The 20,710-nt window shown below is 45.3% G+C and overlaps 1 protein-coding gene across 1 annotated transcript in view; it reads left to right on the forward strand.

Annotated features, from left to right (window-relative positions):
• Positions 1-20,710, forward strand: part of lrp2b (low density lipoprotein receptor-related protein 2b) — a 99,609-nt gene that overhangs the window by 68,824 nt on the left and 10,075 nt on the right. The window contains exons 55-74 of the mRNA XM_063221434.1: positions 721-1,024; positions 1,443-1,595; positions 1,841-2,011; positions 2,411-2,634; positions 3,227-3,404; positions 6,287-6,483; positions 7,001-7,246; positions 7,618-7,746; positions 8,107-8,226; positions 9,486-9,602; positions 10,193-10,309; positions 11,710-11,847; positions 12,844-12,966; positions 14,596-14,724; positions 15,192-15,323; positions 16,067-16,192; positions 17,437-17,580; positions 18,649-18,814; positions 19,116-19,244; positions 19,858-20,078. Coding sequence (XP_063077504.1) covers positions 721-1,024; positions 1,443-1,595; positions 1,841-2,011; positions 2,411-2,634; positions 3,227-3,404; positions 6,287-6,483; positions 7,001-7,246; positions 7,618-7,746; positions 8,107-8,226; positions 9,486-9,602; positions 10,193-10,309; positions 11,710-11,847; positions 12,844-12,966; positions 14,596-14,724; positions 15,192-15,323; positions 16,067-16,192; positions 17,437-17,580; positions 18,649-18,814; positions 19,116-19,244; positions 19,858-20,078 — 3,264 coding nt within the window. The remainder of the gene's footprint in view (positions 1-720; positions 1,025-1,442; positions 1,596-1,840; positions 2,012-2,410; positions 2,635-3,226; positions 3,405-6,286; positions 6,484-7,000; positions 7,247-7,617; positions 7,747-8,106; positions 8,227-9,485; positions 9,603-10,192; positions 10,310-11,709; positions 11,848-12,843; positions 12,967-14,595; positions 14,725-15,191; positions 15,324-16,066; positions 16,193-17,436; positions 17,581-18,648; positions 18,815-19,115; positions 19,245-19,857; positions 20,079-20,710) is intronic.

Here is a 20,710-nt window from a genome sequence, read left to right on the forward strand (position 1 = left end):
ATTTCATTACATTACATTACATTACATTTCCTCACATTACATTACATCGCACTCAACTGCGAACCTTTTCCCCCCGCTAATACTGCATTTTCCGTGGACCAGGTCCACAGAACAATACATGATACGTCGCATTCCATACAATACTTTACATCTGCCTCAGTGTTGCCAGATGTACGATAATTATCGTATTTGTACCATAATTCTGTCCATTTTGTCCTCTGTAAGATAAAAAAACCATGATGTACGATATTTTCAGAGTTGTCATTCACTTCATTTAGATGCCTTGATACAACAATTTCGGTCTTGTACAATCATGTCTTTACAAAAAGCCCCCAAAAATGATAATTTTGAGGTTTTGGTACGATAATTCAGCATTTTCCATCTGGCAACACTGATCTGCCCTCAGGTTACCTGCGTGAGGCGGACGGTCGCACTACATTAAATCATATTACATTTCCTTACATTACATTACATCACACTCAACTGGAACCTATTTCCCCGGCTAATACTGCAGTTTCTGTGGACCAGGGGTGCATTTCTGGACAACGTCGTTGCTAACTAAATTAGCAACTTACATGGTTGCAATGCAAATTCCCATTGGGAACCAAGTAAGTTGCTAACTGGTTAGCACCGATGCTATCAAGAAACGGGGTCCCAGTCCACTGAACAATACACAATATATCACATTCCAATATATTTTTACATTACATCTGCCCTCAGGTTACCTGCGTGAGGCGGACGGTCGCACCTGTCGCCACAACAGCGGCGTGGCCCCTTACCTGCTCTACTCCAACCGCTACTACATCCGCAACCTGACCACCGACGGGTCCTCGCTGTCCGTGGTGCTGCAGGGGCTCGGACAGGCGGTGGCGCTGGACTTTGACAGCGTGGACAAGCGACTCTATTGGCTGGACGCCGGGAACATGCGCATCGAGAGGATGCGATTGGATGGCACGGAGAGGGAGGTGGTGCACAAGCACGACCTGATTGGTGCAGAGGGTCTGGCAGTGGATTGGGTGGGCAGGTGAGTGGGATGAAAACAAAATTGTGTTGAGAAGGTGAATAGGATTTGACCTCAAATTGCATTCAGGTGTGTGATTCAGGAAGCCCAAAAATGATAATATTAAATTTTTTGATCAATGCTTCTTTATTCTTATTAATAAATTACAAAAAAGGAGATATTAACAATAACAATGTTCAAAAAGACAGTTATTGCCCTCAATATTACATTTTTTAAAGTGACTATGTCACTGACGTTATGCTTCCGTCAGATAGTTACGTGACAACAATTACTTCTGTTGCCTTTGTACTAGAATAATTCTATGACTAGCCTTCATTGCTGTGTGTGTGTGCTCACACGTGTGTGTGTTTGCGTGTGCCTGCACCTGTGTGTGTCTGTGTGTGTGTGCGTACATGTATGCGTGTCCTCATCCCTCCCTCAGGAAGCTGTACTGGGTGGATAACTACGCCCTTGCTCTGCACGTGTCCGAGTTGGATGGTCGCTACCGCAAGAAGCTGCTGAGCGGCTGTCTGGATCAGAACCATACCTACTGCTTCACCAACCCACGCGGAGTGGCACTCAACCCAAAATACGGGTACACACACAGTTCAAATTACAATGAGCATTACAGGCACACTACCCACCAATCCCCTTAAAGACCTGAAATTGTTGCCTTTACTGATATTTATATCCCCGAAACGCGGAACATTCTCCACTTTAGGACTCCAGAAGACCCCGGTTTGAGTCCTGGTGGGGCAACTCTACTCCCCCTCGCGGCACTCTGTTGAAATCAACCATACCTTACCTAGCTTCTCCTCTCTTCCCCTTGGTGTCTTGTAGGTGGTTGTACTGGACAGACTGGGGCTCCAGTGCGTACATTGGCAGGGTGGGCATGGATGGCACCAACGCCTCTGCGCTCATCACAGCCAAGCTGGAGTGGCCCAATGCCATCACCATAGATTACACCACCAACCGCATCTTCTTTGCAGACTCACACCTCGGATTCCTTGAGTAAGGACTCTCAGACACATGCACGCACCCAAACACGCAAACACAGGCACGAATGCATACACACAAAGAAACACAAGCACGCATGCATACACACACACATGCACACAAACGCACGCACCACTGCCACAACCACCAATTTTAACTTCTTTGCAGGCTGACATCTCAGAAAGAACTAGTTCCTTAGAACAGAATTCATTAGACAGTTAAGTGTAACAGTCTGTATCTGTTGTGGAATGTGACCATAAAATCCCAATTGAAGTAAAAATAGATGAAAATTGAGAGTGAAATACTTTTGTGTACCATATAATAATTGAAACTGAAAAAGTGATCTCTGCAGACATGGATGGGCAAAACCGTCACTAGGCTAAAACACTTATTTCATTACATTCTGTTTCATAGTTACGCAGACATGGATGGTAAGAACCGGCACCGGGCCATGGCAGGCTCCCTGCCCCATCCCTACGCCATCACCCTATTCGAGGACACAGTGTACTGGACTGACTGGAACACACACTCGGTGGAGCGGGCCCACAAGTACACTGGCGCCGACCGCGTCCTCATGGGCAACAACACACACCGGCCGTACGACATCCACGTCTACCACCCGTACCGCCAGCCAAGAAGTATGAGCAACAATTCAAAAACGCATCTTTCCTGTGAAATAGAATCTATGCAATGCAGTGTATTTTAAAACAGCAGTAAATTATTTTTTTTCGACTTAAAGTAAAATAGCCATTCCAAAATAATTTATGTAGCTCAATAATTTGCACACCGCCCTACGACATCTAAAAATAGGGTGTCAATATCTCAGAGCGATCTAGTATAAATCCAGACAGTGTTTACAACATTGTGGAGAGTCAAATTACTTACCATGGTGCCAAAAGTCAGTGTAAAATTATGCAGGTGGCCAGTGTGATTTCAATTCTGCCAAACACCAGTTTTACTGTGCACATGCCTGTTTTCACATTCAAGCATTGTTCTTCCCTTAAAGCAACAGTTAAAAACTTTTTTGCATAAAAGAACCATTCCAATTTTTTCAGTGGCAAATTAATTTGCAATAGGGCCAGAGGTGAAAAAGTTTGAATGAGGCACAGTGTCACTTCCAAAAAGGGGAAAAGCTGTGTAGTGTTGCTTTAAAGGTCCATGCAATGAAATATAGGCATGTACACTTCAGGTAAATGTTGCCTGAGCGTTAACTGTTGTGTCTATCCCCAGGTACGAACCCGTGCTCCAACCACCAGCTCACGTGTAGTCACCTGTGCCTGATCCGTCCGGGGGGGCAGGGGGCCACCTGCGAGTGCCCCGACCACTTCATAGGCCTGGCCGTGGGCTTCAAGATCCAGTGTGTGGCAGACTGCTCCAGCACACAGTTCCGATGCGGAGACAACGAGAGGTTAGAGGAGATGGATGGATGATGGATGGATGCATGGATTGATGGATGCATAATGTGTGACAGGGGAGAAAAGAGGTGTGAGGAAGAGGAGAGGGAAGGACAATTGGAGGGAAAAGAGTGAAAGAATGGGATAGACTGATGTTTGATAGAGGGAAAGAGAGGTGAGGGGAGGGATGAACGTGAGGGGAGAAAATACACATAGATAAATGTGTAGTGGAAGAGAAAGACGAGATGACAGGTGTGCAGGAGGAGAGAGGAGAGGGCAGTGAGAGTCGAGAGAAGAGAGATGGATAGACTGATGTGTACAAGAAGAGGAGGAGTGCGTTGGCAGAAAGAGAGAGAAGGGGGCAAGGAAAGAAGAAAGGACATGAAAATCAAGGAGAGAGAAAGACAGATTGAAGAGGAGGAGGAGAGGAGTGTGGAGGTAGGCTAGTGGCTGATAGAGTGAGATTAGAGGGGTTGAAATTGGTCATGGATGGCAGGCTGATGAGATGAGACATGCCTGAGAGAGAGAGAGAGAGAGAGAGAGAGAGAGAGAGAGAGAGAGAGAGAGAGAGAGAGAGAGAGAGAGAGAGAGCGAGAGAGAGAGAGAGAGAGAGTATAAACAGGGAGATTGACAGACGAAAAGGAGGGGGTAAAGAAAAGAGGAAAGGGAGAGGAGGGGGAGAAAACAGATGGGCATGAGGAGCAGTGGCAGTCTTAAGGGCTCTGCATACTTCACGTGCGCACTTTGGCGCGTTTGGCGCGAGAACCATTAATGACGTCATCACTTGCGCCAGACTATTCATACTTCAGAAGCGCCCTGCTCGCATTGTCGGAAGGGCCCTCTGCTGTTCATGAGAGAAACGGCAGTATCTTTCGCAACTCGCAGCGTGAGATCTACGGATGTATAAAATAGAAAGCCAAACACGGCTGCTGTAGGGCTACTGAACGTCTGACTTGTGATTTACCACATTGAAACATATATTTTTTGTTGTAGCCTACATTGCCAGATCATTCCAAGACCATGTGAGAGCATTGTTCTGGTGGCAGAATTTATAAATAGATCGCCGAACACGTGCTTCTGAACAAAGTAAACAATTGTTTCACTGAACAACATTTAAGAGAGAAGATAAAATAACTCTCTATGACATTTTATTATCCTCAAAATGATGCAGGATCCATTCTGTAGTAGCCTACAGTAGTTGTAGCCTCTCTTCGCAACTCCTGCTTTGTCTGCCTACCTGCATGGTCGCTGGTGGCGCACGACAAGTTACAAAAAATGTGGGGTGCACGACATCGCGCCACGGCGTGTGACGTCATTTTGGGTCACGTGACGGCGCGAGTGAGGTCGCGAGTGAGGTAGCGAGTGAAGTATGAAGGAGGCTAGCGCCAGTCACGCCAAGTACAGTATGAATCCGCCTTAAGTGAGTCGCACGCTAGGCAACAAAAATACTGAATCAAACAAAGATATCGCAAACCACGCCCACTCAATGCAAAAGCGTGTGCTCAAGTTGGGTCTCCTAAGGGGGCGTTGTCCCCTACTTCTTCTTCTCTTTTTGAGGTGTTTGCGCGAGACGTGCGCTACCGCCATCTACAGCGCTAAGGGGACTTCATTGATTCTCAACCTCAGGACTCCGAAGGTCTCCTAACCGAAGGTCTCCTAAAGGGGCGTTCACCCGACATAAAGTGGATACCGGAAAGGAAACAAAATGACGCTTCTTGGTTACATCCACTTTCTTTGCTAGGCAACACCCCCTCTGACGCCCCGCCCCTTTTGTGTCGCCCCGCCCCCAACGAAAAAGATAATCGAAAAACAGTCGAAAACCACTTAAAGTAGTGTTACTATTACAACAGTGTGGTAGAAATAATACATGTCAAACTATGTTCATAATGTTTGTAACGTTTTTTTAAGGGAATTCGCGATAGTTTTGCAATGGGCCAGGGTTTCACAATGGTATCCCCCCCACCCCCCACCCTCCTCGGGTGCCGGCCTGGGCAATTGCCAGGTCGACCTGCCCCATGCACAGTCCCCTATGGACAGTCGGCAGAATCAACTGTCTTTACATGCTTGCATTTTCTGCTCGTGAAAACAGACTGCGATGTCAAATAATGATACCAGTGCATTGCCGTTGCAATTTGTGTGAAAATACCTAGCTAACCGGGTTAGAAAGCAACATTGCTTAATAATGACCGCAGTGCTTAATTACAATGTAACGAAAGTAATCGCGCAATTTCAAATATGGCTCGCGACGAGACCTCGGACCTCGCAGAACTCGCAGATGCATGAATACAATGTTGGTTCGTGACCACTCCCACGCGACTTTTGACAAGCGCAGTAGCAGAAGTCTAATCTGACCTTTAGGTGTCTGCTGTCCTCTAGTTCAGCTCTGCCCACTCATCTCATCAGTAGAGCCAGCCTGCACAAGTGACACATGGTCTGTAGACTGCCTACTGAATTTCTCCTAGGGGAGGTGTGGTTTACGATTGCCAACGGCTGTTTATTGCCTGTTACGAATGTATCATTTGGTGTATACATAACCAATAACCAATCGTGTCAGTTGCATTCAAACAAACGACAAGCTTCCATTTGTCGAGTAATATGCGGTATCATCTTTCCACCCCTCCCCGCTCTCAGATTGTCTCCCTACCTCAGGCTAGCGCTTCGGGACAAGAATCCATGCTGTCTTTCAGATCCAAACCCCATGGGATTTCTCAGGCTAGCAGACAGCTGGATCTGAGCTACATTGATTTGCATATTTATAGTGAGGAAATAGAGCAATGTTGAATATAGTTGAATAGAGCAGCATTGAAAATAATTATAGTGTATAGAGTGGTACAGAATCTCATCCCCTTATTTCTCTCTCTCTCTCTCTCTCTCTCTCTCTCTCTCTCTCCTGTAGGTGTATTCCCATCTGGTGGAAGTGCGACGGCCAATCAGACTGCGGGGATGGCTCTGATGAACCGGAGACGTGCCCTCCCCGCCTGTGTCCCATTGGTCGATTCCAGTGTCGTGATGGAAACTGCACCTACCCCAACTTCCTATGTGACGCCCACCCCGACTGCCCCGACGGCTCAGATGAGGAGCCTGCCCTCTGCAGTACGCATGACATGACCTCACTTCCTGTCAATTTACTTCTTTCTCTTCTCATCACTTCATTTTACTTTCTCCTTTTTCTGGTTTATAAGATACTGTATGAGGGAAAACTATAGCATATTACTTCCAGGTTGATAGCCTACCCTCTTCCTCTTTCTTATTGTACTTCCACTTCAAAATATATAAACAAATACATGATGTATTAGGAAACACTGAGTGATGGTATTAGCACATTAGTCTATGTATAAAGTTTTTATTCACAGTCACATGTAGAAACTGCATTGATCTTGTGAGATGTCTCTTAAAAATGTCAAAAAAAGATGGAGAGAACCCAACTTAGGCTACTGCACACACCATAAACTAAACTACCATTATAAAAAAATGTCCCTGTATCCCAGCCGCCAGGATCATCAGTAGTGTAAGAATAAGCAGTCTCTCTCTCTCTCTCTCTCTCTCTCTCTCTCTCTCTCTCTCTCTCTCTCTCTCTCTCTCTCTCTCTCTCTCTCTCTGTTCATCCCAGGTGATCACCGCTGCCAGGATAACCAGTTCCAGTGTAAGAATAAGCAGTGCATCCCGGTGGCGTGGCACTGTGACGGGGTGCAGGATTGTGCAGACGGGAGTGACGAGGAGGCGCAGAGCTGTGCCCAGAAGACCTGCCGCCCGGGCCAGTTCCAGTGCAACAACGGGAGGTGCATACCGCCCAGCTACGTGTGTGATTACCAGGACGACTGTGGAGACCACTCGGACGAACCCTACGAGGAGTGCAGTGAGTCACACACAAACACATGTGTACCTGCATGCATACTGTACACACACACGCACACACACGACACACACACACACGCGCTGAATCCAGCTTGACCATCACTATGGACCAGTGCTATCATGCACCTTAAAAAAAGGCCAACACATTTTTGTTGTTGTTTTTTTATACCTTTTTAGACATTTTGCTTCTCTCTCACCTGTAGCACCAGTAATGGCGGCTACTTCACTTGTTTTCTTTTACTGAGATGAGATGTACAGAATGTGAACAAGTTTACTCTAATTCTCTCTCTTCTCTCTCTTCTCTGTCTTCTCTGTCTTCTCTCTCTCTCTCTCTCTCTCTCTCTCTCTCTCTCTCTGCCTCTGTCTCTGCAGTGGGGCCGGACCACAAGTGTGACCCGGACACAGAGTTCTCCTGTAAGGGTAACTACCGCTGTGTGCCCAAGTGGGCTGTGTGTGACGGCCAGAATGACTGCATAGACAACAGTGATGAACAGGACTGTGGTGAGCACCTAGCACATCACACACACACACACACACACACACACACACACACACACACACACACACACACACACACACACACACACACACACACACACACACACACACACACACACACACACACACACACACACACACACACACACACACACACACACACACACACACACACACACACACACGTATGTATTTCAAAATTTCTTGGATCCATGACAATTTCCTCTATTTTAATGGGTGGCCTGTGTAATCAACTGCTTCCTAATATTTGACCACAAAGCATTTCTCACTTAATTACAGTAATTGGGCCTTTAATGGAAATCGTCTCATGTCTAACATGCGAGTGACCTTTGACCTTTGCAGCTGCTCTGACCTGTGACCCTGTTGGCGACTTCCGCTGCGACAACCATCGCTGCGTTCCTATTCGCTGGCAGTGTGACGGCAGAAACGACTGCGGAGATGGCTCGGACGAAAAGGACTGTGGTGAGTCGCATGATGATAAGTGATGATCCTACAGTAGTACTTGTAGTTATACCAAAGGTCAGTTTTGATAATTCAGTCACAACTGACAACCTTACCAAAGATGCCAGGTAAGCTAGAACAATGACTATATTAATCCATGCCTACCTACTGTATCGTTTCATAAATTAATGAATGAATTAATAAATAAATAACTAAATAAAGTAGGTGGCCACAGGTGGCCTCGGAGGAGAATGACTGTGTGAGTCAGATGATGATGAGGTTATCTTTCCTATGCCAAATATGGTTGGTTCGCTATATCAATAAGAATAGGTCTTAAATGGATGGTATCAGTAAATGGAATTTTAAAAATTTAGGTTGAGGCTATGGATGTCTTGTTAATCGTTGAATGTGTTGTAAAAGCCTTGGGCTCTAACACAACAGACCAACAGGACGAGTAACTGTGATTTTTTGTGCGGCTCTTCCCCATTAATCTCTGTGGACTCTTCAACTGTGAACGTCCTTCTTATGGATTCCTCCAGATTAGTGTTCAGATCTGAGACTAGCGTACTAAGCCTATGCACAAATGACTTGCGAGATGTTTCATCAGCCCAAGGATTGACCCAGATGCAGCACATCCTCCACCCCCTCCTTCGTACACACACACACACACACACACACACACACACACACACACACACACACACACACACACACACACACACACACACACACACACACACACCCTCTCCAACTCCCCACATCTGTCTAGAGGCCTTTCATCTCTCAATGCACAGCTGGCCAGGAAAAGTGAAAAGAGCATCAAGGTAGTCAAGAGAGCTAGATCTAAACCAGAGAGAGTAGAGAGATATATACTTAAAGAATCTCTGTCTGAACGGCTTCACTTACAGAGGTTTCATCCTTCATCCAAAAGGCCTCTTTTTACCTTCTCCATTCAAGTGTACAAAAAAGATCCCACACACGCTGTCCATCCCACCAGTAGGTAACATTTCAGCCCCATCAGTCCTGCTCAGAGAGTGAGTACCCCTGAGTTAAGTTAACTATTGGGTATTAACGTGTGTGTGTGTGTGTGTGTGTGTGTGCGTGTGCGCATACGCATGTGTGTGTTTGTATGTGTGTGTCATATGCATGTGTACATGTGTGTGTGCGTGTGTGTGTGTGTGTTTTTGTGTGTGTGTGTGTGTGCGTGCGTGCGTGCGTGCGTGCGTGCGTGCGTGCGTGCCTGCGTGCATGCATGCGTGTGGGGGTATTTTTCCTGCTAGCCCCTCGGCCATGCTCTGAGAGTGAGTATCGCTGTGACAACCAGCAGTGCATCCCCGGTGCCTGGGTGTGTGACCATGACAACGACTGCGGTGACAACTCTGATGAGCGTGACTGTGGTGAGTCGCACCTTCACCAATAGCCGTTGTCACCATTAGCAACTGGCCAGTCAAGTAAGGTAGTCCTCACAGACGGAGGTGCAGGACAAAAGGGTCAGACAGCTGTGAAAATAAAGCTGAATGTCCACACAGTTGCTCCCGTTTTGCTTTTTATTTTTTTTTCACCAAGTGAAGGTTTTCAAGCTACACGCTCTTCATCAAACTTCAGTCTGATGAAGAGTGGGTAGCTCGAAAACTTTCAACTTTATTTTCACCATTGAAATTGAAAAAACAACATGGACCACATACCAATAACACTGCTCAACTCTTTACTAACTGAACAACACTTTACTATCTTTTTGCTCAAGTCACCACTTCGTGGATGGTCTTATCAATCAAATAATAGAAGTGTTGGTTAATAAACCTTTTGCTGAAGCATTTGCTGTGTGTCTTCAAATGTAGAAATTTTGATCATCCATCTGTCAGTCTTGTCTGTTGGAGTGTTTCTGGCATAATGTCTTCACATTTTCTGTTGATGATGTCTCCCTCCTCTGCCCTTCCTTCTGTCTGTGTTCCCTGGTTGAACTATTCCCGTCTGCCTGTCTCCTCAGAGCTGAAGACGTGCCGTCCCGACTCCTTCCAGTGCATGTCTGGTCACTGCATCCCCGCTGACCTCAAGTGTGACGGCCGCCCTGACTGCCTGGACTTCTCAGATGAAACCTTGTGCCGTAAGTGACCGTATGGAATTGTGGGATGCATTAACCCTTTTTACAGAGTGCCTCTGTTGTAACTTTATTGTCACCAAAATTGATATGATCAAGTCTTAATCTGTTACCTTAGCTTCTCGGTAATGTCATAGCAATGTTGTCATAACGAAACTAAGTCTTCAGCAAAGAGTAGGCCTACTGTAAACGCCCATCTGCACTAAGAGGCTACAGCAACACTACACACATGTGGAATCACGTGCCAATACATGTGTCAATGGCCTCCATAGTTGAGAGCACTTAGACGGATTGGATCACTGACTGGTCATACTGTACATGTACCTGTACATGCTATTTTCACTTCACACCTACGCAGAGCCATTTTTGGTTGCTTATCACTAGCTTTCAGTTACTCATCTGCACATACCATACTCTGTCTTTTTATGCTCCAACAGCCTGATCTCCAAAAATTCTGTGCTCCTGGACACGGATGTTAAGGACACGAAATCCGTGTCCAGGAGCACAGATTTTGCCAAAATTCCGTGCTCCTGGACACGGAATTGTTTTCTGTGCTCCTGGACACAGAATTGTTTTCCGTGATGGGCACACGGAAGTGCTTTCTATAGGCTATTACCACAGCACTGTGTAACTCTATCATTAGAAAATACATACCAAATGCTAATCCTAAACAAAATAATGCTATAGCAATTTAAGTTGTGACCAAAACATTCCCTAACCTCAACCTGTCATATAATGAACAACCCTAACCCTAACCTGTCAGTAGGAAATGTTTTGTTTTTTTTCAGAAAAATTATTTTAAATTGGAAAAATCCTGAGAAAACACAAGACTGTGGAAACATAGAGCTGTGGGAGTAGCCTATAGAGCCCATCTGTGTCCATCACGGAAAACAATTCCGTGTCCAGGAGCACGGAAACAATTCCGTGTCCAGGAGCACAGAATTTTGGCAAAATCCGTGCTCCTGGACACGGATTTTGTGTCCTTAACATCCGTGTCCAGGAGCACAACATTTTTGGAGATCATGTTGCCTCCAACCATAGTCATCATGTCTTTATCATTTCCACGAGACCCATACAAGCATTATTATTAGTCATATTGATGAACAGCGTATTTTCTCAACTGATGATAGTACATTTCATAAATGCCCTACTTGCAATTTGATTAAAAAAAAACTTTTAACAACAAAGGGCTGTTATGTAGTTCAGCCTAAAAAAATCCAAATTTTGTATCGTCTCCTTTATGTCATCCAGCTACACGTTTCCCAGGTGGTCGCTGGTTCTCAGCGAGCCATTTTCTATTACAAAAAAACCCCTTTAAACATCAAGGGGCTGTTAATAAAGTATGTGCGTAATTTTTTTTTTAATAATCTAATTTTGTCCCCTCTCCCACTCCATACTCTATCCAGCCACACGTTTCCCAGGTGGTCGCTGGTGCCCAGTGAGCCAGTTCCAGTGCAAGAACCGGCTGTGTGTGAGCCAGAACTACGTGTGTGACGGCTACAACGACTGTGGAGACCGCTCCGACGAGGAACTCAGCCTCTGCTGTAAGAGAACACTCAAGCAGTTATTAGATAGTCTATTTGCTCATCAACTACTGTATAGTAGATACATAAATGAAAATGTGACAATGTTTCATGCTTGCACTAGAATTTTTCTCGTGCTTACCATAGTGTTTGGGGTGTAGCGTTAAAATAGTAATATAATATCATGGTCCACTGCCACAGTATGGCCAATGTACCGTTTTTATGATAGCTCACATAACATGATCAGAGGTGGCCAAAGTAAAAGTAGAAGTATAGTGTAAATACACTAGCACCTTATGAGGTGGCTAAATGTTGATGTTACTGAAAAAAACCTTATAGTGAATGTAGACTACTTGCTCAGTTGAAGTATGAAGAAGTTGAAACTATGACAGGTTTTGTTTTTTACTTCCACTTCTACTTTGGCTTCCTCTCCACGTAATGGTCTTGGGCCCTGTTCATTTTCTTCCAGGGAACGTGACATGTGAGATGCCATCTAAGTTCTGTTGTGACAGTGGTTATTTAACAAGGAGAAAACTGAGAGCAATCGATAAAGTATAATTTCTCTTCTTTCATTTACTGCAATCTCTCTGTTTCTCCAGGGAATGTAATGTGTGAGCTGCCCATATTCAAGAAATTCCACTTCGCATACTCTTGGTTCTCGCTCATTTTTTATACTCTTTCTCTTCCAGGGAATGTGACGTATGATATGTCGTCCATGTTCCGCTGTGACAACAGCTAGGCCTTCTTAGCAAATAGGGGGTTACTTAGCAACAGTTAGGTCTACTTAGCAAATAGGGGGTTACTTAGCAACAGCTAGATTTACTACGCAACTAAAGGGAATCCATTTTTACATTAAAATTTCTCTTTGCATTGTTCTCTTGGTTCTCGCAAATGTTCTTCTTCTTCTGTGTCATCTACGCCATCTAAGTTCAGAAATCACAACAGCTACTTATCAAGGAGAAAACTAAGTATCTTTTCTCTCCTAAACTTTGCTCTTCTTAACGTCTTGTTCTCCAGGGAACATAACGTGTGAGCTGCCGTCTAAGTTCCGCTGTGACAACGGCTACTGCATCTACGCAGGCCTCATGTGCAACCAGAAGGACGACTGTGGAGATGGCAGCGACGAGAAGGAGGAAAACTGTGAGGCACACACACACACACACACACACACACACACACACCGTACACACACACACCGTACACACACACACACACACACACACACACACACACACACACACACACACACACACACACACACACACACACACACACACACACACACGCTCCAACACCCATGCACTACACTTCTACTGCTTTTGTTGTCTGCCACATCTTCAAGGACGACACACACACACAAACACACACACACACAGGGCCGCTGACATGTTTGGCTGGGCCTGGGACAAAAAAATATCAATGGGCCCCCCTTCTTCCTAATCCCAACATTTGCCAACATTTATTTAGAAATGAAACAAAATAAATAGGATTCACATCATTAATAACACAAGTGTACGTGTAATTTACTTTAGCAATTTGAGGGCTTGCACATCAAAACGTGCCTGACTGAATCAGCTCTAGTTTGCTAAACTGACTTCAAGTGACGTGTGATGACAGTGAACAAGTGAGCAGCACACCAAAGACGTCAGTCTTCCCACACCAGGAATAGCCAAACACAGGAACAAGTCAAGTTGCAGAAATGTATATGCAAAACGGATGTACACTGTTTCTCCCCACAAAGTTAACAGGTTGATAAAGTGTTAGCATTTGCGCTAAGCGGGATTTATACGCGCTAAGCGAAATAGCGTTGCATAATAGCGCTGTTTTAAAAGTTCTCCCTTGCCCTCTCCTTGCGCGCAACGCAACTTCTCATCATGTTATGATAGGGGCTAATGTGCATATTCCTAGCTAAGGTCACAGATGGTCAGATTTGAAACACAATTTTACTAAGCTGTGGTTATAAAATGATGCGACTGTGTGACTGATCATGTTTTAAACATGAATGCTGCAGTGCAGTGTTTGTCTGTTTATGAAGGGAAGCTTTTGCTTTGTTAGTGTCCTCTGCTATTGTTAGTACCTGCATCATCTGAAGAACTTTTTACTGAAATCCTGGGGCTTCTGGTGTCTTCATCTATTTTTCTCCTATCCTTCATTTTCTGCCCTCCTGGTTTGAACGACTGCTTCAGACAACTTGGCAAATTGTCACGAGCCGCGTTATGTTGAAGCCGTTTTTTTCTTTCTCGTAATGACCGACCAAACCATTTGTGCACTGGGGGTGGGGGAGGTGGGGGTTCTTGATCCTTTTTAAGGGCAGGAAAGGCAAAATATCTGCATCATTTATTTAATGTAAATACAGCGCAATCTCCCTCTCTCAAAAACCATCTTATTTTGAAATTAATTAGAACCATTAATCACAAACTTAATGAGGGCCCAGTTCTGGGCCCCCCTATCCCAGGGCCCGGGACAAAAAGCAATTTTATCCCCCTCTGTCGGCGGTCCTGCACACAGACACACACACACACACACACACAAACACACGCAGGCACGTACATGCACACAAACACACACCAACGCACACACACACACACACACACACACACACACACACACACACACACACACACACACACACACACACACACACACACACACACACCTGACCAGTTCATATTCTACGACAAACACAAGAAACCATATGCATTGTCAACAGTTATTTCTATCTTCTTTCATAATTTAAAAAAACGAACACTATTCCACTGTGTTATGCAGGTCGGGAGCCTACACAGGCACCCTGCACCACGGACCAGTTCAAGTGCACCAATGGGAACTGCATCGCCCTGCCTTATGTCTGCGACTTCAACAACAACTGTGGAGACCTCACCGATGAGCTGGGCTGCAGTGAGTTTACACACACACACACACACACACACACACACACACACACACACACACACACACACACACACACACACACACACACACACACACACACACACACACACACACACACACACACACACACACACAAAGACTACACACTACACACTGCACTACACAACTGCTTGAACTCTACTGTACCCCCAATATTAATGATATGTGTTTTTAGAGAGCATAATTATGTGATTGTGCACCACATTGTGCCCAGAGCTATTAATTCCCTCACAGTTGCCTTCTGTATCACCTCCTGAGGATACTGAATGTATATTTTCACTCTCTCACTCTCTCTCTCTCTCGCTCTCTCTCTCACTCTCTCTCTTTTGCTACATCGCTCTCGCCCTCCCTTCCTTTTTGTGTGTGTGTGTGTGTGTGTGTGTGTGTGTGTGTGTGTGTGTGTGTGTGTGTGTGTGTGTGTGTGTGTGTGTTAGATTTTGGCCATGACCGCTCGTGTGAGGAGAAGCTGTGTAAGCATGAGTGCACCAACCTGAATGGCACCGGCTTCATCTGCTCCTGCAGACCCGGATACACTGTGGACCCCTCCAGCACATTCAACTGCAATGGTGAAATACACACACACGCACGCGCATGCACGCACGCACGCACGCACACACACACACACACACACACACACACACACACACACACACACACACACACACACACACACACACACACACACACACACACACACACACACACAATCACACACATGACATATGGACATACACACACACACACACACAATCAATGGAACGCAGGCGCGCACACACTCTCTCTCTCTCTCTCTCTCTCTCTCTCTCTCTCTCTCTCTCTCTCTCTCTCTCTCTCTCCCTCCCTCTCTCTCTCTCTCACACACACACACACAGACACACACACACACACACACACACACACACACACACACACACACACACACACAGGGCATACGGCATCGACATATATACGTATACAGTATGTACAAACAAAAGAACATAAGTCGGACTGTCGTCACAATCAGTTGACATGAGGAATCATGCCAAAACATTTGCGTTTAAGAACGCTTCACCTCACCACATTCTACAGCAAGAGAGAAGTACAATATTACCTGTATCCAATTTTTGAATCTTTTCAACGATGACTCCTCCGTTAATGTGGCGGAATGCTTTTGTTGACATTCATGCAAAAATTCCTGGATGTCCAACTTAGTGAATATTGTAATCAGATGTTTGTCATCCTGCTTTTCCCTCTTGTCTTAACCCCCCTCACTCAATATCTTTCCCTTCTTCTCTTCCTCCCTCCATGTCTCTATCCCTTCATCTTTCAGATATAAACGAGTGTGAGGTCTTCGGCACGTGTCCCCAGTTGTGTAAGAACACTAAGGGGGGCTATGACTGTGACTGTGCAGCTGGCTACCGCAAGGTGGGGGATGGGAAGCAGTGTGAGGCAGAAGGTGAGAAGAAAAACACTTCAAAAAACACAAGGACTGTGTGTCTTTGTGTGTGTGTGTGTGTGTGTGTACGTGTGTGTGTGCATGCATGTGTACTCTTTCTCTCTCCCTCTCTCTCCTTCTCACTCTCTCTCTCTCTCTCTCTCTCTCTCTCTCTCACACGCGCACACACACACACACACACACACACACACACACACACACACACACACACACACACACACAGACGCACAGACACAGACACAGTATGAGAAAACTGGATGAAATGTAGTCATATGCTCTGTCTCATATCGCACACTTGTGTCTGACGGTTAGTGCATAATGCACACAGTGCATACTGTCATGGAAAAGTTTGGGCCCTTACTGGAAGTGACGGCCGAGCATAACATTAGCTTGCTAAAATCCTGTGATTGTATTTACATTTCCTTCACACCAAATGGCAACTATCTTGCATGTAATACTTGACTTGGCGTGAAAAGGTTGGTATGAAAAGGTTGGTGTTTCAGCAACATGACTTAAAGAATTACCAGACTGTTGACCAAACTCTTCTACTGAACTGAACACCACGTTACTTCCATTTCGTTAACAACATGGCGGTCGTTTAGTGTGTGCAGTGTCCATCGTTCAAGCACTACGTTTTTGTGCATGATATGAGACACAGCAATACAGTATGTCTACACCTTTAGGTTAAACTTTCATCACACACTCGATTAATCATATTCAAAAGGCCTACGGTAATAGTTTAAGAAAGTTTAAAAACATTTGTAATTAGCATTCTATTCTCTGCTAGATTGGTGTTCATATATCCATACCTTTTGGATTACACTTTTTATATCTTGCACCATGAGCCACATTCATAAAGGACTATAATACTTTCATAAAGCTTAAAAGTGCTTGAAATTACTGCCCCATCGCCTGTCTTTGCGTCTTTTTCATCTATCCATCTTTCCACTTCTCTCTATTCTCACATCTCTCTCTTTCTTTCTATATCTCATTCTCTCCTTATCTATCTCTTAATGCCTTGTCTTGAGCTCTCTCTGACTCTCTGACTTCCAACCTCTTTTACGTTCTCTTTCTCTCTCTCTCTCTCTCTCTCTCTCTCTCTCTCTCTCTCTCTCCTCTTTCTCTTTCTCTCTCCTCTTTCTCTTTCTCTCTCTCTTTCTCTTTCTCTCTCTCTATCTGTCTCTCTCTCGCTCTCTCTCTCTCTCTCTCTCTCTCTCTCTCTCTCTCTCTCTCTCTCTCCCCAGGTCCCGGGCCGCTGCTCTTGCTGCCTGAGAACATCCGTATCCGGCGCTTCAACCTGCAGACGGAGGAGTACCACGACTTCCTCCAGGAGCAGGAGCACATCATGGCTCTGGACTATGACTGGGACCATAACAACACAGGACTCAGTAGGTTTACACTCATCCCCAAACATACACAGAAGCACCCACACGTACACGCACACGCACACGCACACGCACACGCACACGCACACGCACACGCACACGCACACGCAGTATACACACATACGTACGTACATACATGTGCACGGACGCACGCAAGCGCGCAGACACACGCACGCACTCACGCACGCACACACGCACGCACGCACACACACACTCACACACACACACAGAGCAAGAATCAGAAAGCATCATGGCATGAAAATCCAATTAGCATTTTAATTTCAGTTCTGCTGATGCACCACATGTCTATTTAGCGGAGGATAGTACAGTACCTGTGATGAATGCTTAGGTAGAGTGTGTTGTTGTGCATTCATAGATTAATATGCTAGCCAAGGCCGCGCCCTCCTAGTGACGCAACACCTTCGGGGTTGCAACTAGTCAGGTCAAGAGCAATGCAAGTACTTTCTGAGTTCCCGAAAATACGGGAACTCCTTTCACTTTGTCGGGAAGCAAACAACCATAAGCAAACCAAGGGAGGCAGGTCAACCATGCCGTTTGGGAAATGTTCATTGTTATGCTCTCAGTCAGACCAAGTCTCGAAGAGATTTGAACGTCGATGATAATCAGGCTATTATCCTGTAATATGCTACTGTGAAACGCCTACTGGTGTTCAGCAATTAGAATGCCACATCATCTCTATGCCACATAAGCTCTATATGTAACAAAGTGCACGGATCTTGAACTAATCATCTTCGCTGCTTGATGGGACAAATACATTTCCATGTCTTATGTTATGGCACAGGTATTGTATTGTGTATTTTACTGTCATGTTGGTGTTTGTGTGTGTGTGTGCATGTGCCTGTATACATGCATGCCTGCCTGCTTTTGTGTGCGTGCGTGCGTACGTACGTGTGTGTGTGTGTCTGTGTGTGTGTGTGTGTGTGTGTGTGTGTGTGTGTGTGTGTGTGTGTGTGTGTGTGTGTGCGTCTGTGTCTGCGTCTGCGTCTGCGTCTGCATCTGCATCTGCATCTGCATCTGTGTGTGTCTGCGTGTGTGTCTGTTGTGTTGCAGGTATGGTGTACTTCACGGTGGAGGGTAAAGGCTCTAAGGCAGGGGCTTTGAAGAGGGCCTACCTGCCTATCGTAGACGACCACAGCAATAACCTAGCAGCCGCTGTTACCCTGGACATCAAATACATCATCAAACCCTATGGCATCGCAGTGGACTGGGTCGGCAGGTACGAGTGTGTGCGTGCGTGCGTGCGTGCGTGCGTGCGTGCGTGCGTGCGTGCGTGCGTGCGTGCGTGCGTGCGTGCGTGCGTGCGTGCGTGTGTGCGTGTGTGTGTGTGTGTGTGTGTGTGTGTGTGTGTGTGTGTGTGTGTGTGTGTGTGTGTATGCGTGCATGTGTGTGTGTGTGTGTGTGATGTCAAAAACATTTCCCGTAAGAACCTGGTTGGACTCATTCATGTGTGTGTGTGTGTGTGTATGCGTGTGTGTGTGTGTGTGCGTGTGCGTGTGTGTGTGATATGTGTCCTGTAGGAACCTGTACTGGGCGGACTCCCAGGTGAGGCGTCTGGAGGTGGCCATGCTGGACGGCCGCTACAGGAAGCACCTGGTCAAGACGGACCTGGGCCAGCCGGGGGCCGTAGCCATCAACCCACGACTCGGGTGAGACTAAGGACACACACAACAATTCAGTTCAATTCAATTCAATTCTGTATTCCAGACTCAGGGGTATCCATACCACATAAAACATCACAGTACAGTAAATAAAAACAGAAAAAAGAGAGAGAAGAAATTACATTTGACAACATTACTTTTGTAGTTTAATTAATTTAGTTTAATTGATGTCCTAAGTCTTTTAAGTGTCTGTTGTTCGTATGCTACTGTATGATGCCGCTACTTTTTTCTCATGCTTTGAACCCTGTGGCTTATGCCACAATGTGACTAATGTATGGACTATTATGTGTGACCAGCACAAAGTGAAGGAAGTTAGCTCCATTGCTAATGTTGTGTAAATATCTCAATGTTACAATGTGGTTACCTGTGGCTTACACAAAGGTGTGACCTATAGATTTTTTTAAAAATTCTTCTTAATTTGATTGGGTCTGTCGGACCTGTCTTATATTCGGACCTCGCTTATAGGCCAGAGTAATTTCAGAATATAGTTTATGTTCTCTTTTGTTTGTATTACGTCTCAGGCTGCTTTTCTGGATAGATAACGGTGACAACCGTTATTTAGATCTAGAAGATCTCGAGACATTTTTTTGTGACTGTGTAGGCTGCTGTTCTGGGTGGATAACGGTGACAACCCGCGCATCGAGAGTGCCTGGATGGATGGTCAGAACCGGAAGGTGTTGGTGGAGAGCAGTCTGGGCTGGCCCACGGGCCTCTCCATCGACTTCACCAACAACGACCGGCTCTACTGGTCCGATGCCAAGGAGAGTCGCATTGAGTCCATCCTGCCTGATGGGAAAGACCGCAGAGTCGCTGTCTACATTGGTAAGAAAAGTTGTGAATTGATTGATTAAACAACAACAGCAACTAGACTGCCTGTGCAGTCGCCTTCGACTGCTTAAGGTATATCCCCGAAACACGACGCTTCCAGTCCCTCATCATTCCTACCACTCCCGTCCACCATTTCGTAAACGTATATGATACTTACAGACGTGACATGACGTGCATAGGCTTAAAACCAAACGACTATTGTGAAAATGAAGCAAAAAATGGGGCAAATGGTAATACTGTTTTAATGGTTCAGTGGATATACCACATTAGGTACAGTGTAATAACCAGTGTAACAATATTTAATACAATGTAATACCAGAGTAACACCGCCATTTTTTTTACTTACAAAGCGGATTCCAAAAAAGTTGGGACACTTTGTATTTTGTGAATAAAATCAAAATGCTGGCATTTTCAAAACATCTAATATGTTAATAAGGTAGAGCATTATGTACAGACAACATATCAGTTGTTTAAATCGAGCAGAATTATTGTTTTGAGGTAATTATGTGAGCATTTAAAATGTGACCCTTGCAACAAATCCCAAAAAAGTTGGGACAGGGCCAATAAAATGCTTTTTATATTGGATAAGACTAAACACAACACAAGGGATGAGACTGAACAGTTAA

Source organism: Engraulis encrasicolus, chromosome 17 (assembly GCF_034702125.1).
Source record: "Engraulis encrasicolus isolate BLACKSEA-1 chromosome 17, IST_EnEncr_1.0, whole genome shotgun sequence".
Lineage (NCBI taxonomy): Eukaryota > Metazoa > Chordata > Actinopteri > Clupeiformes > Engraulidae > Engraulis > Engraulis encrasicolus.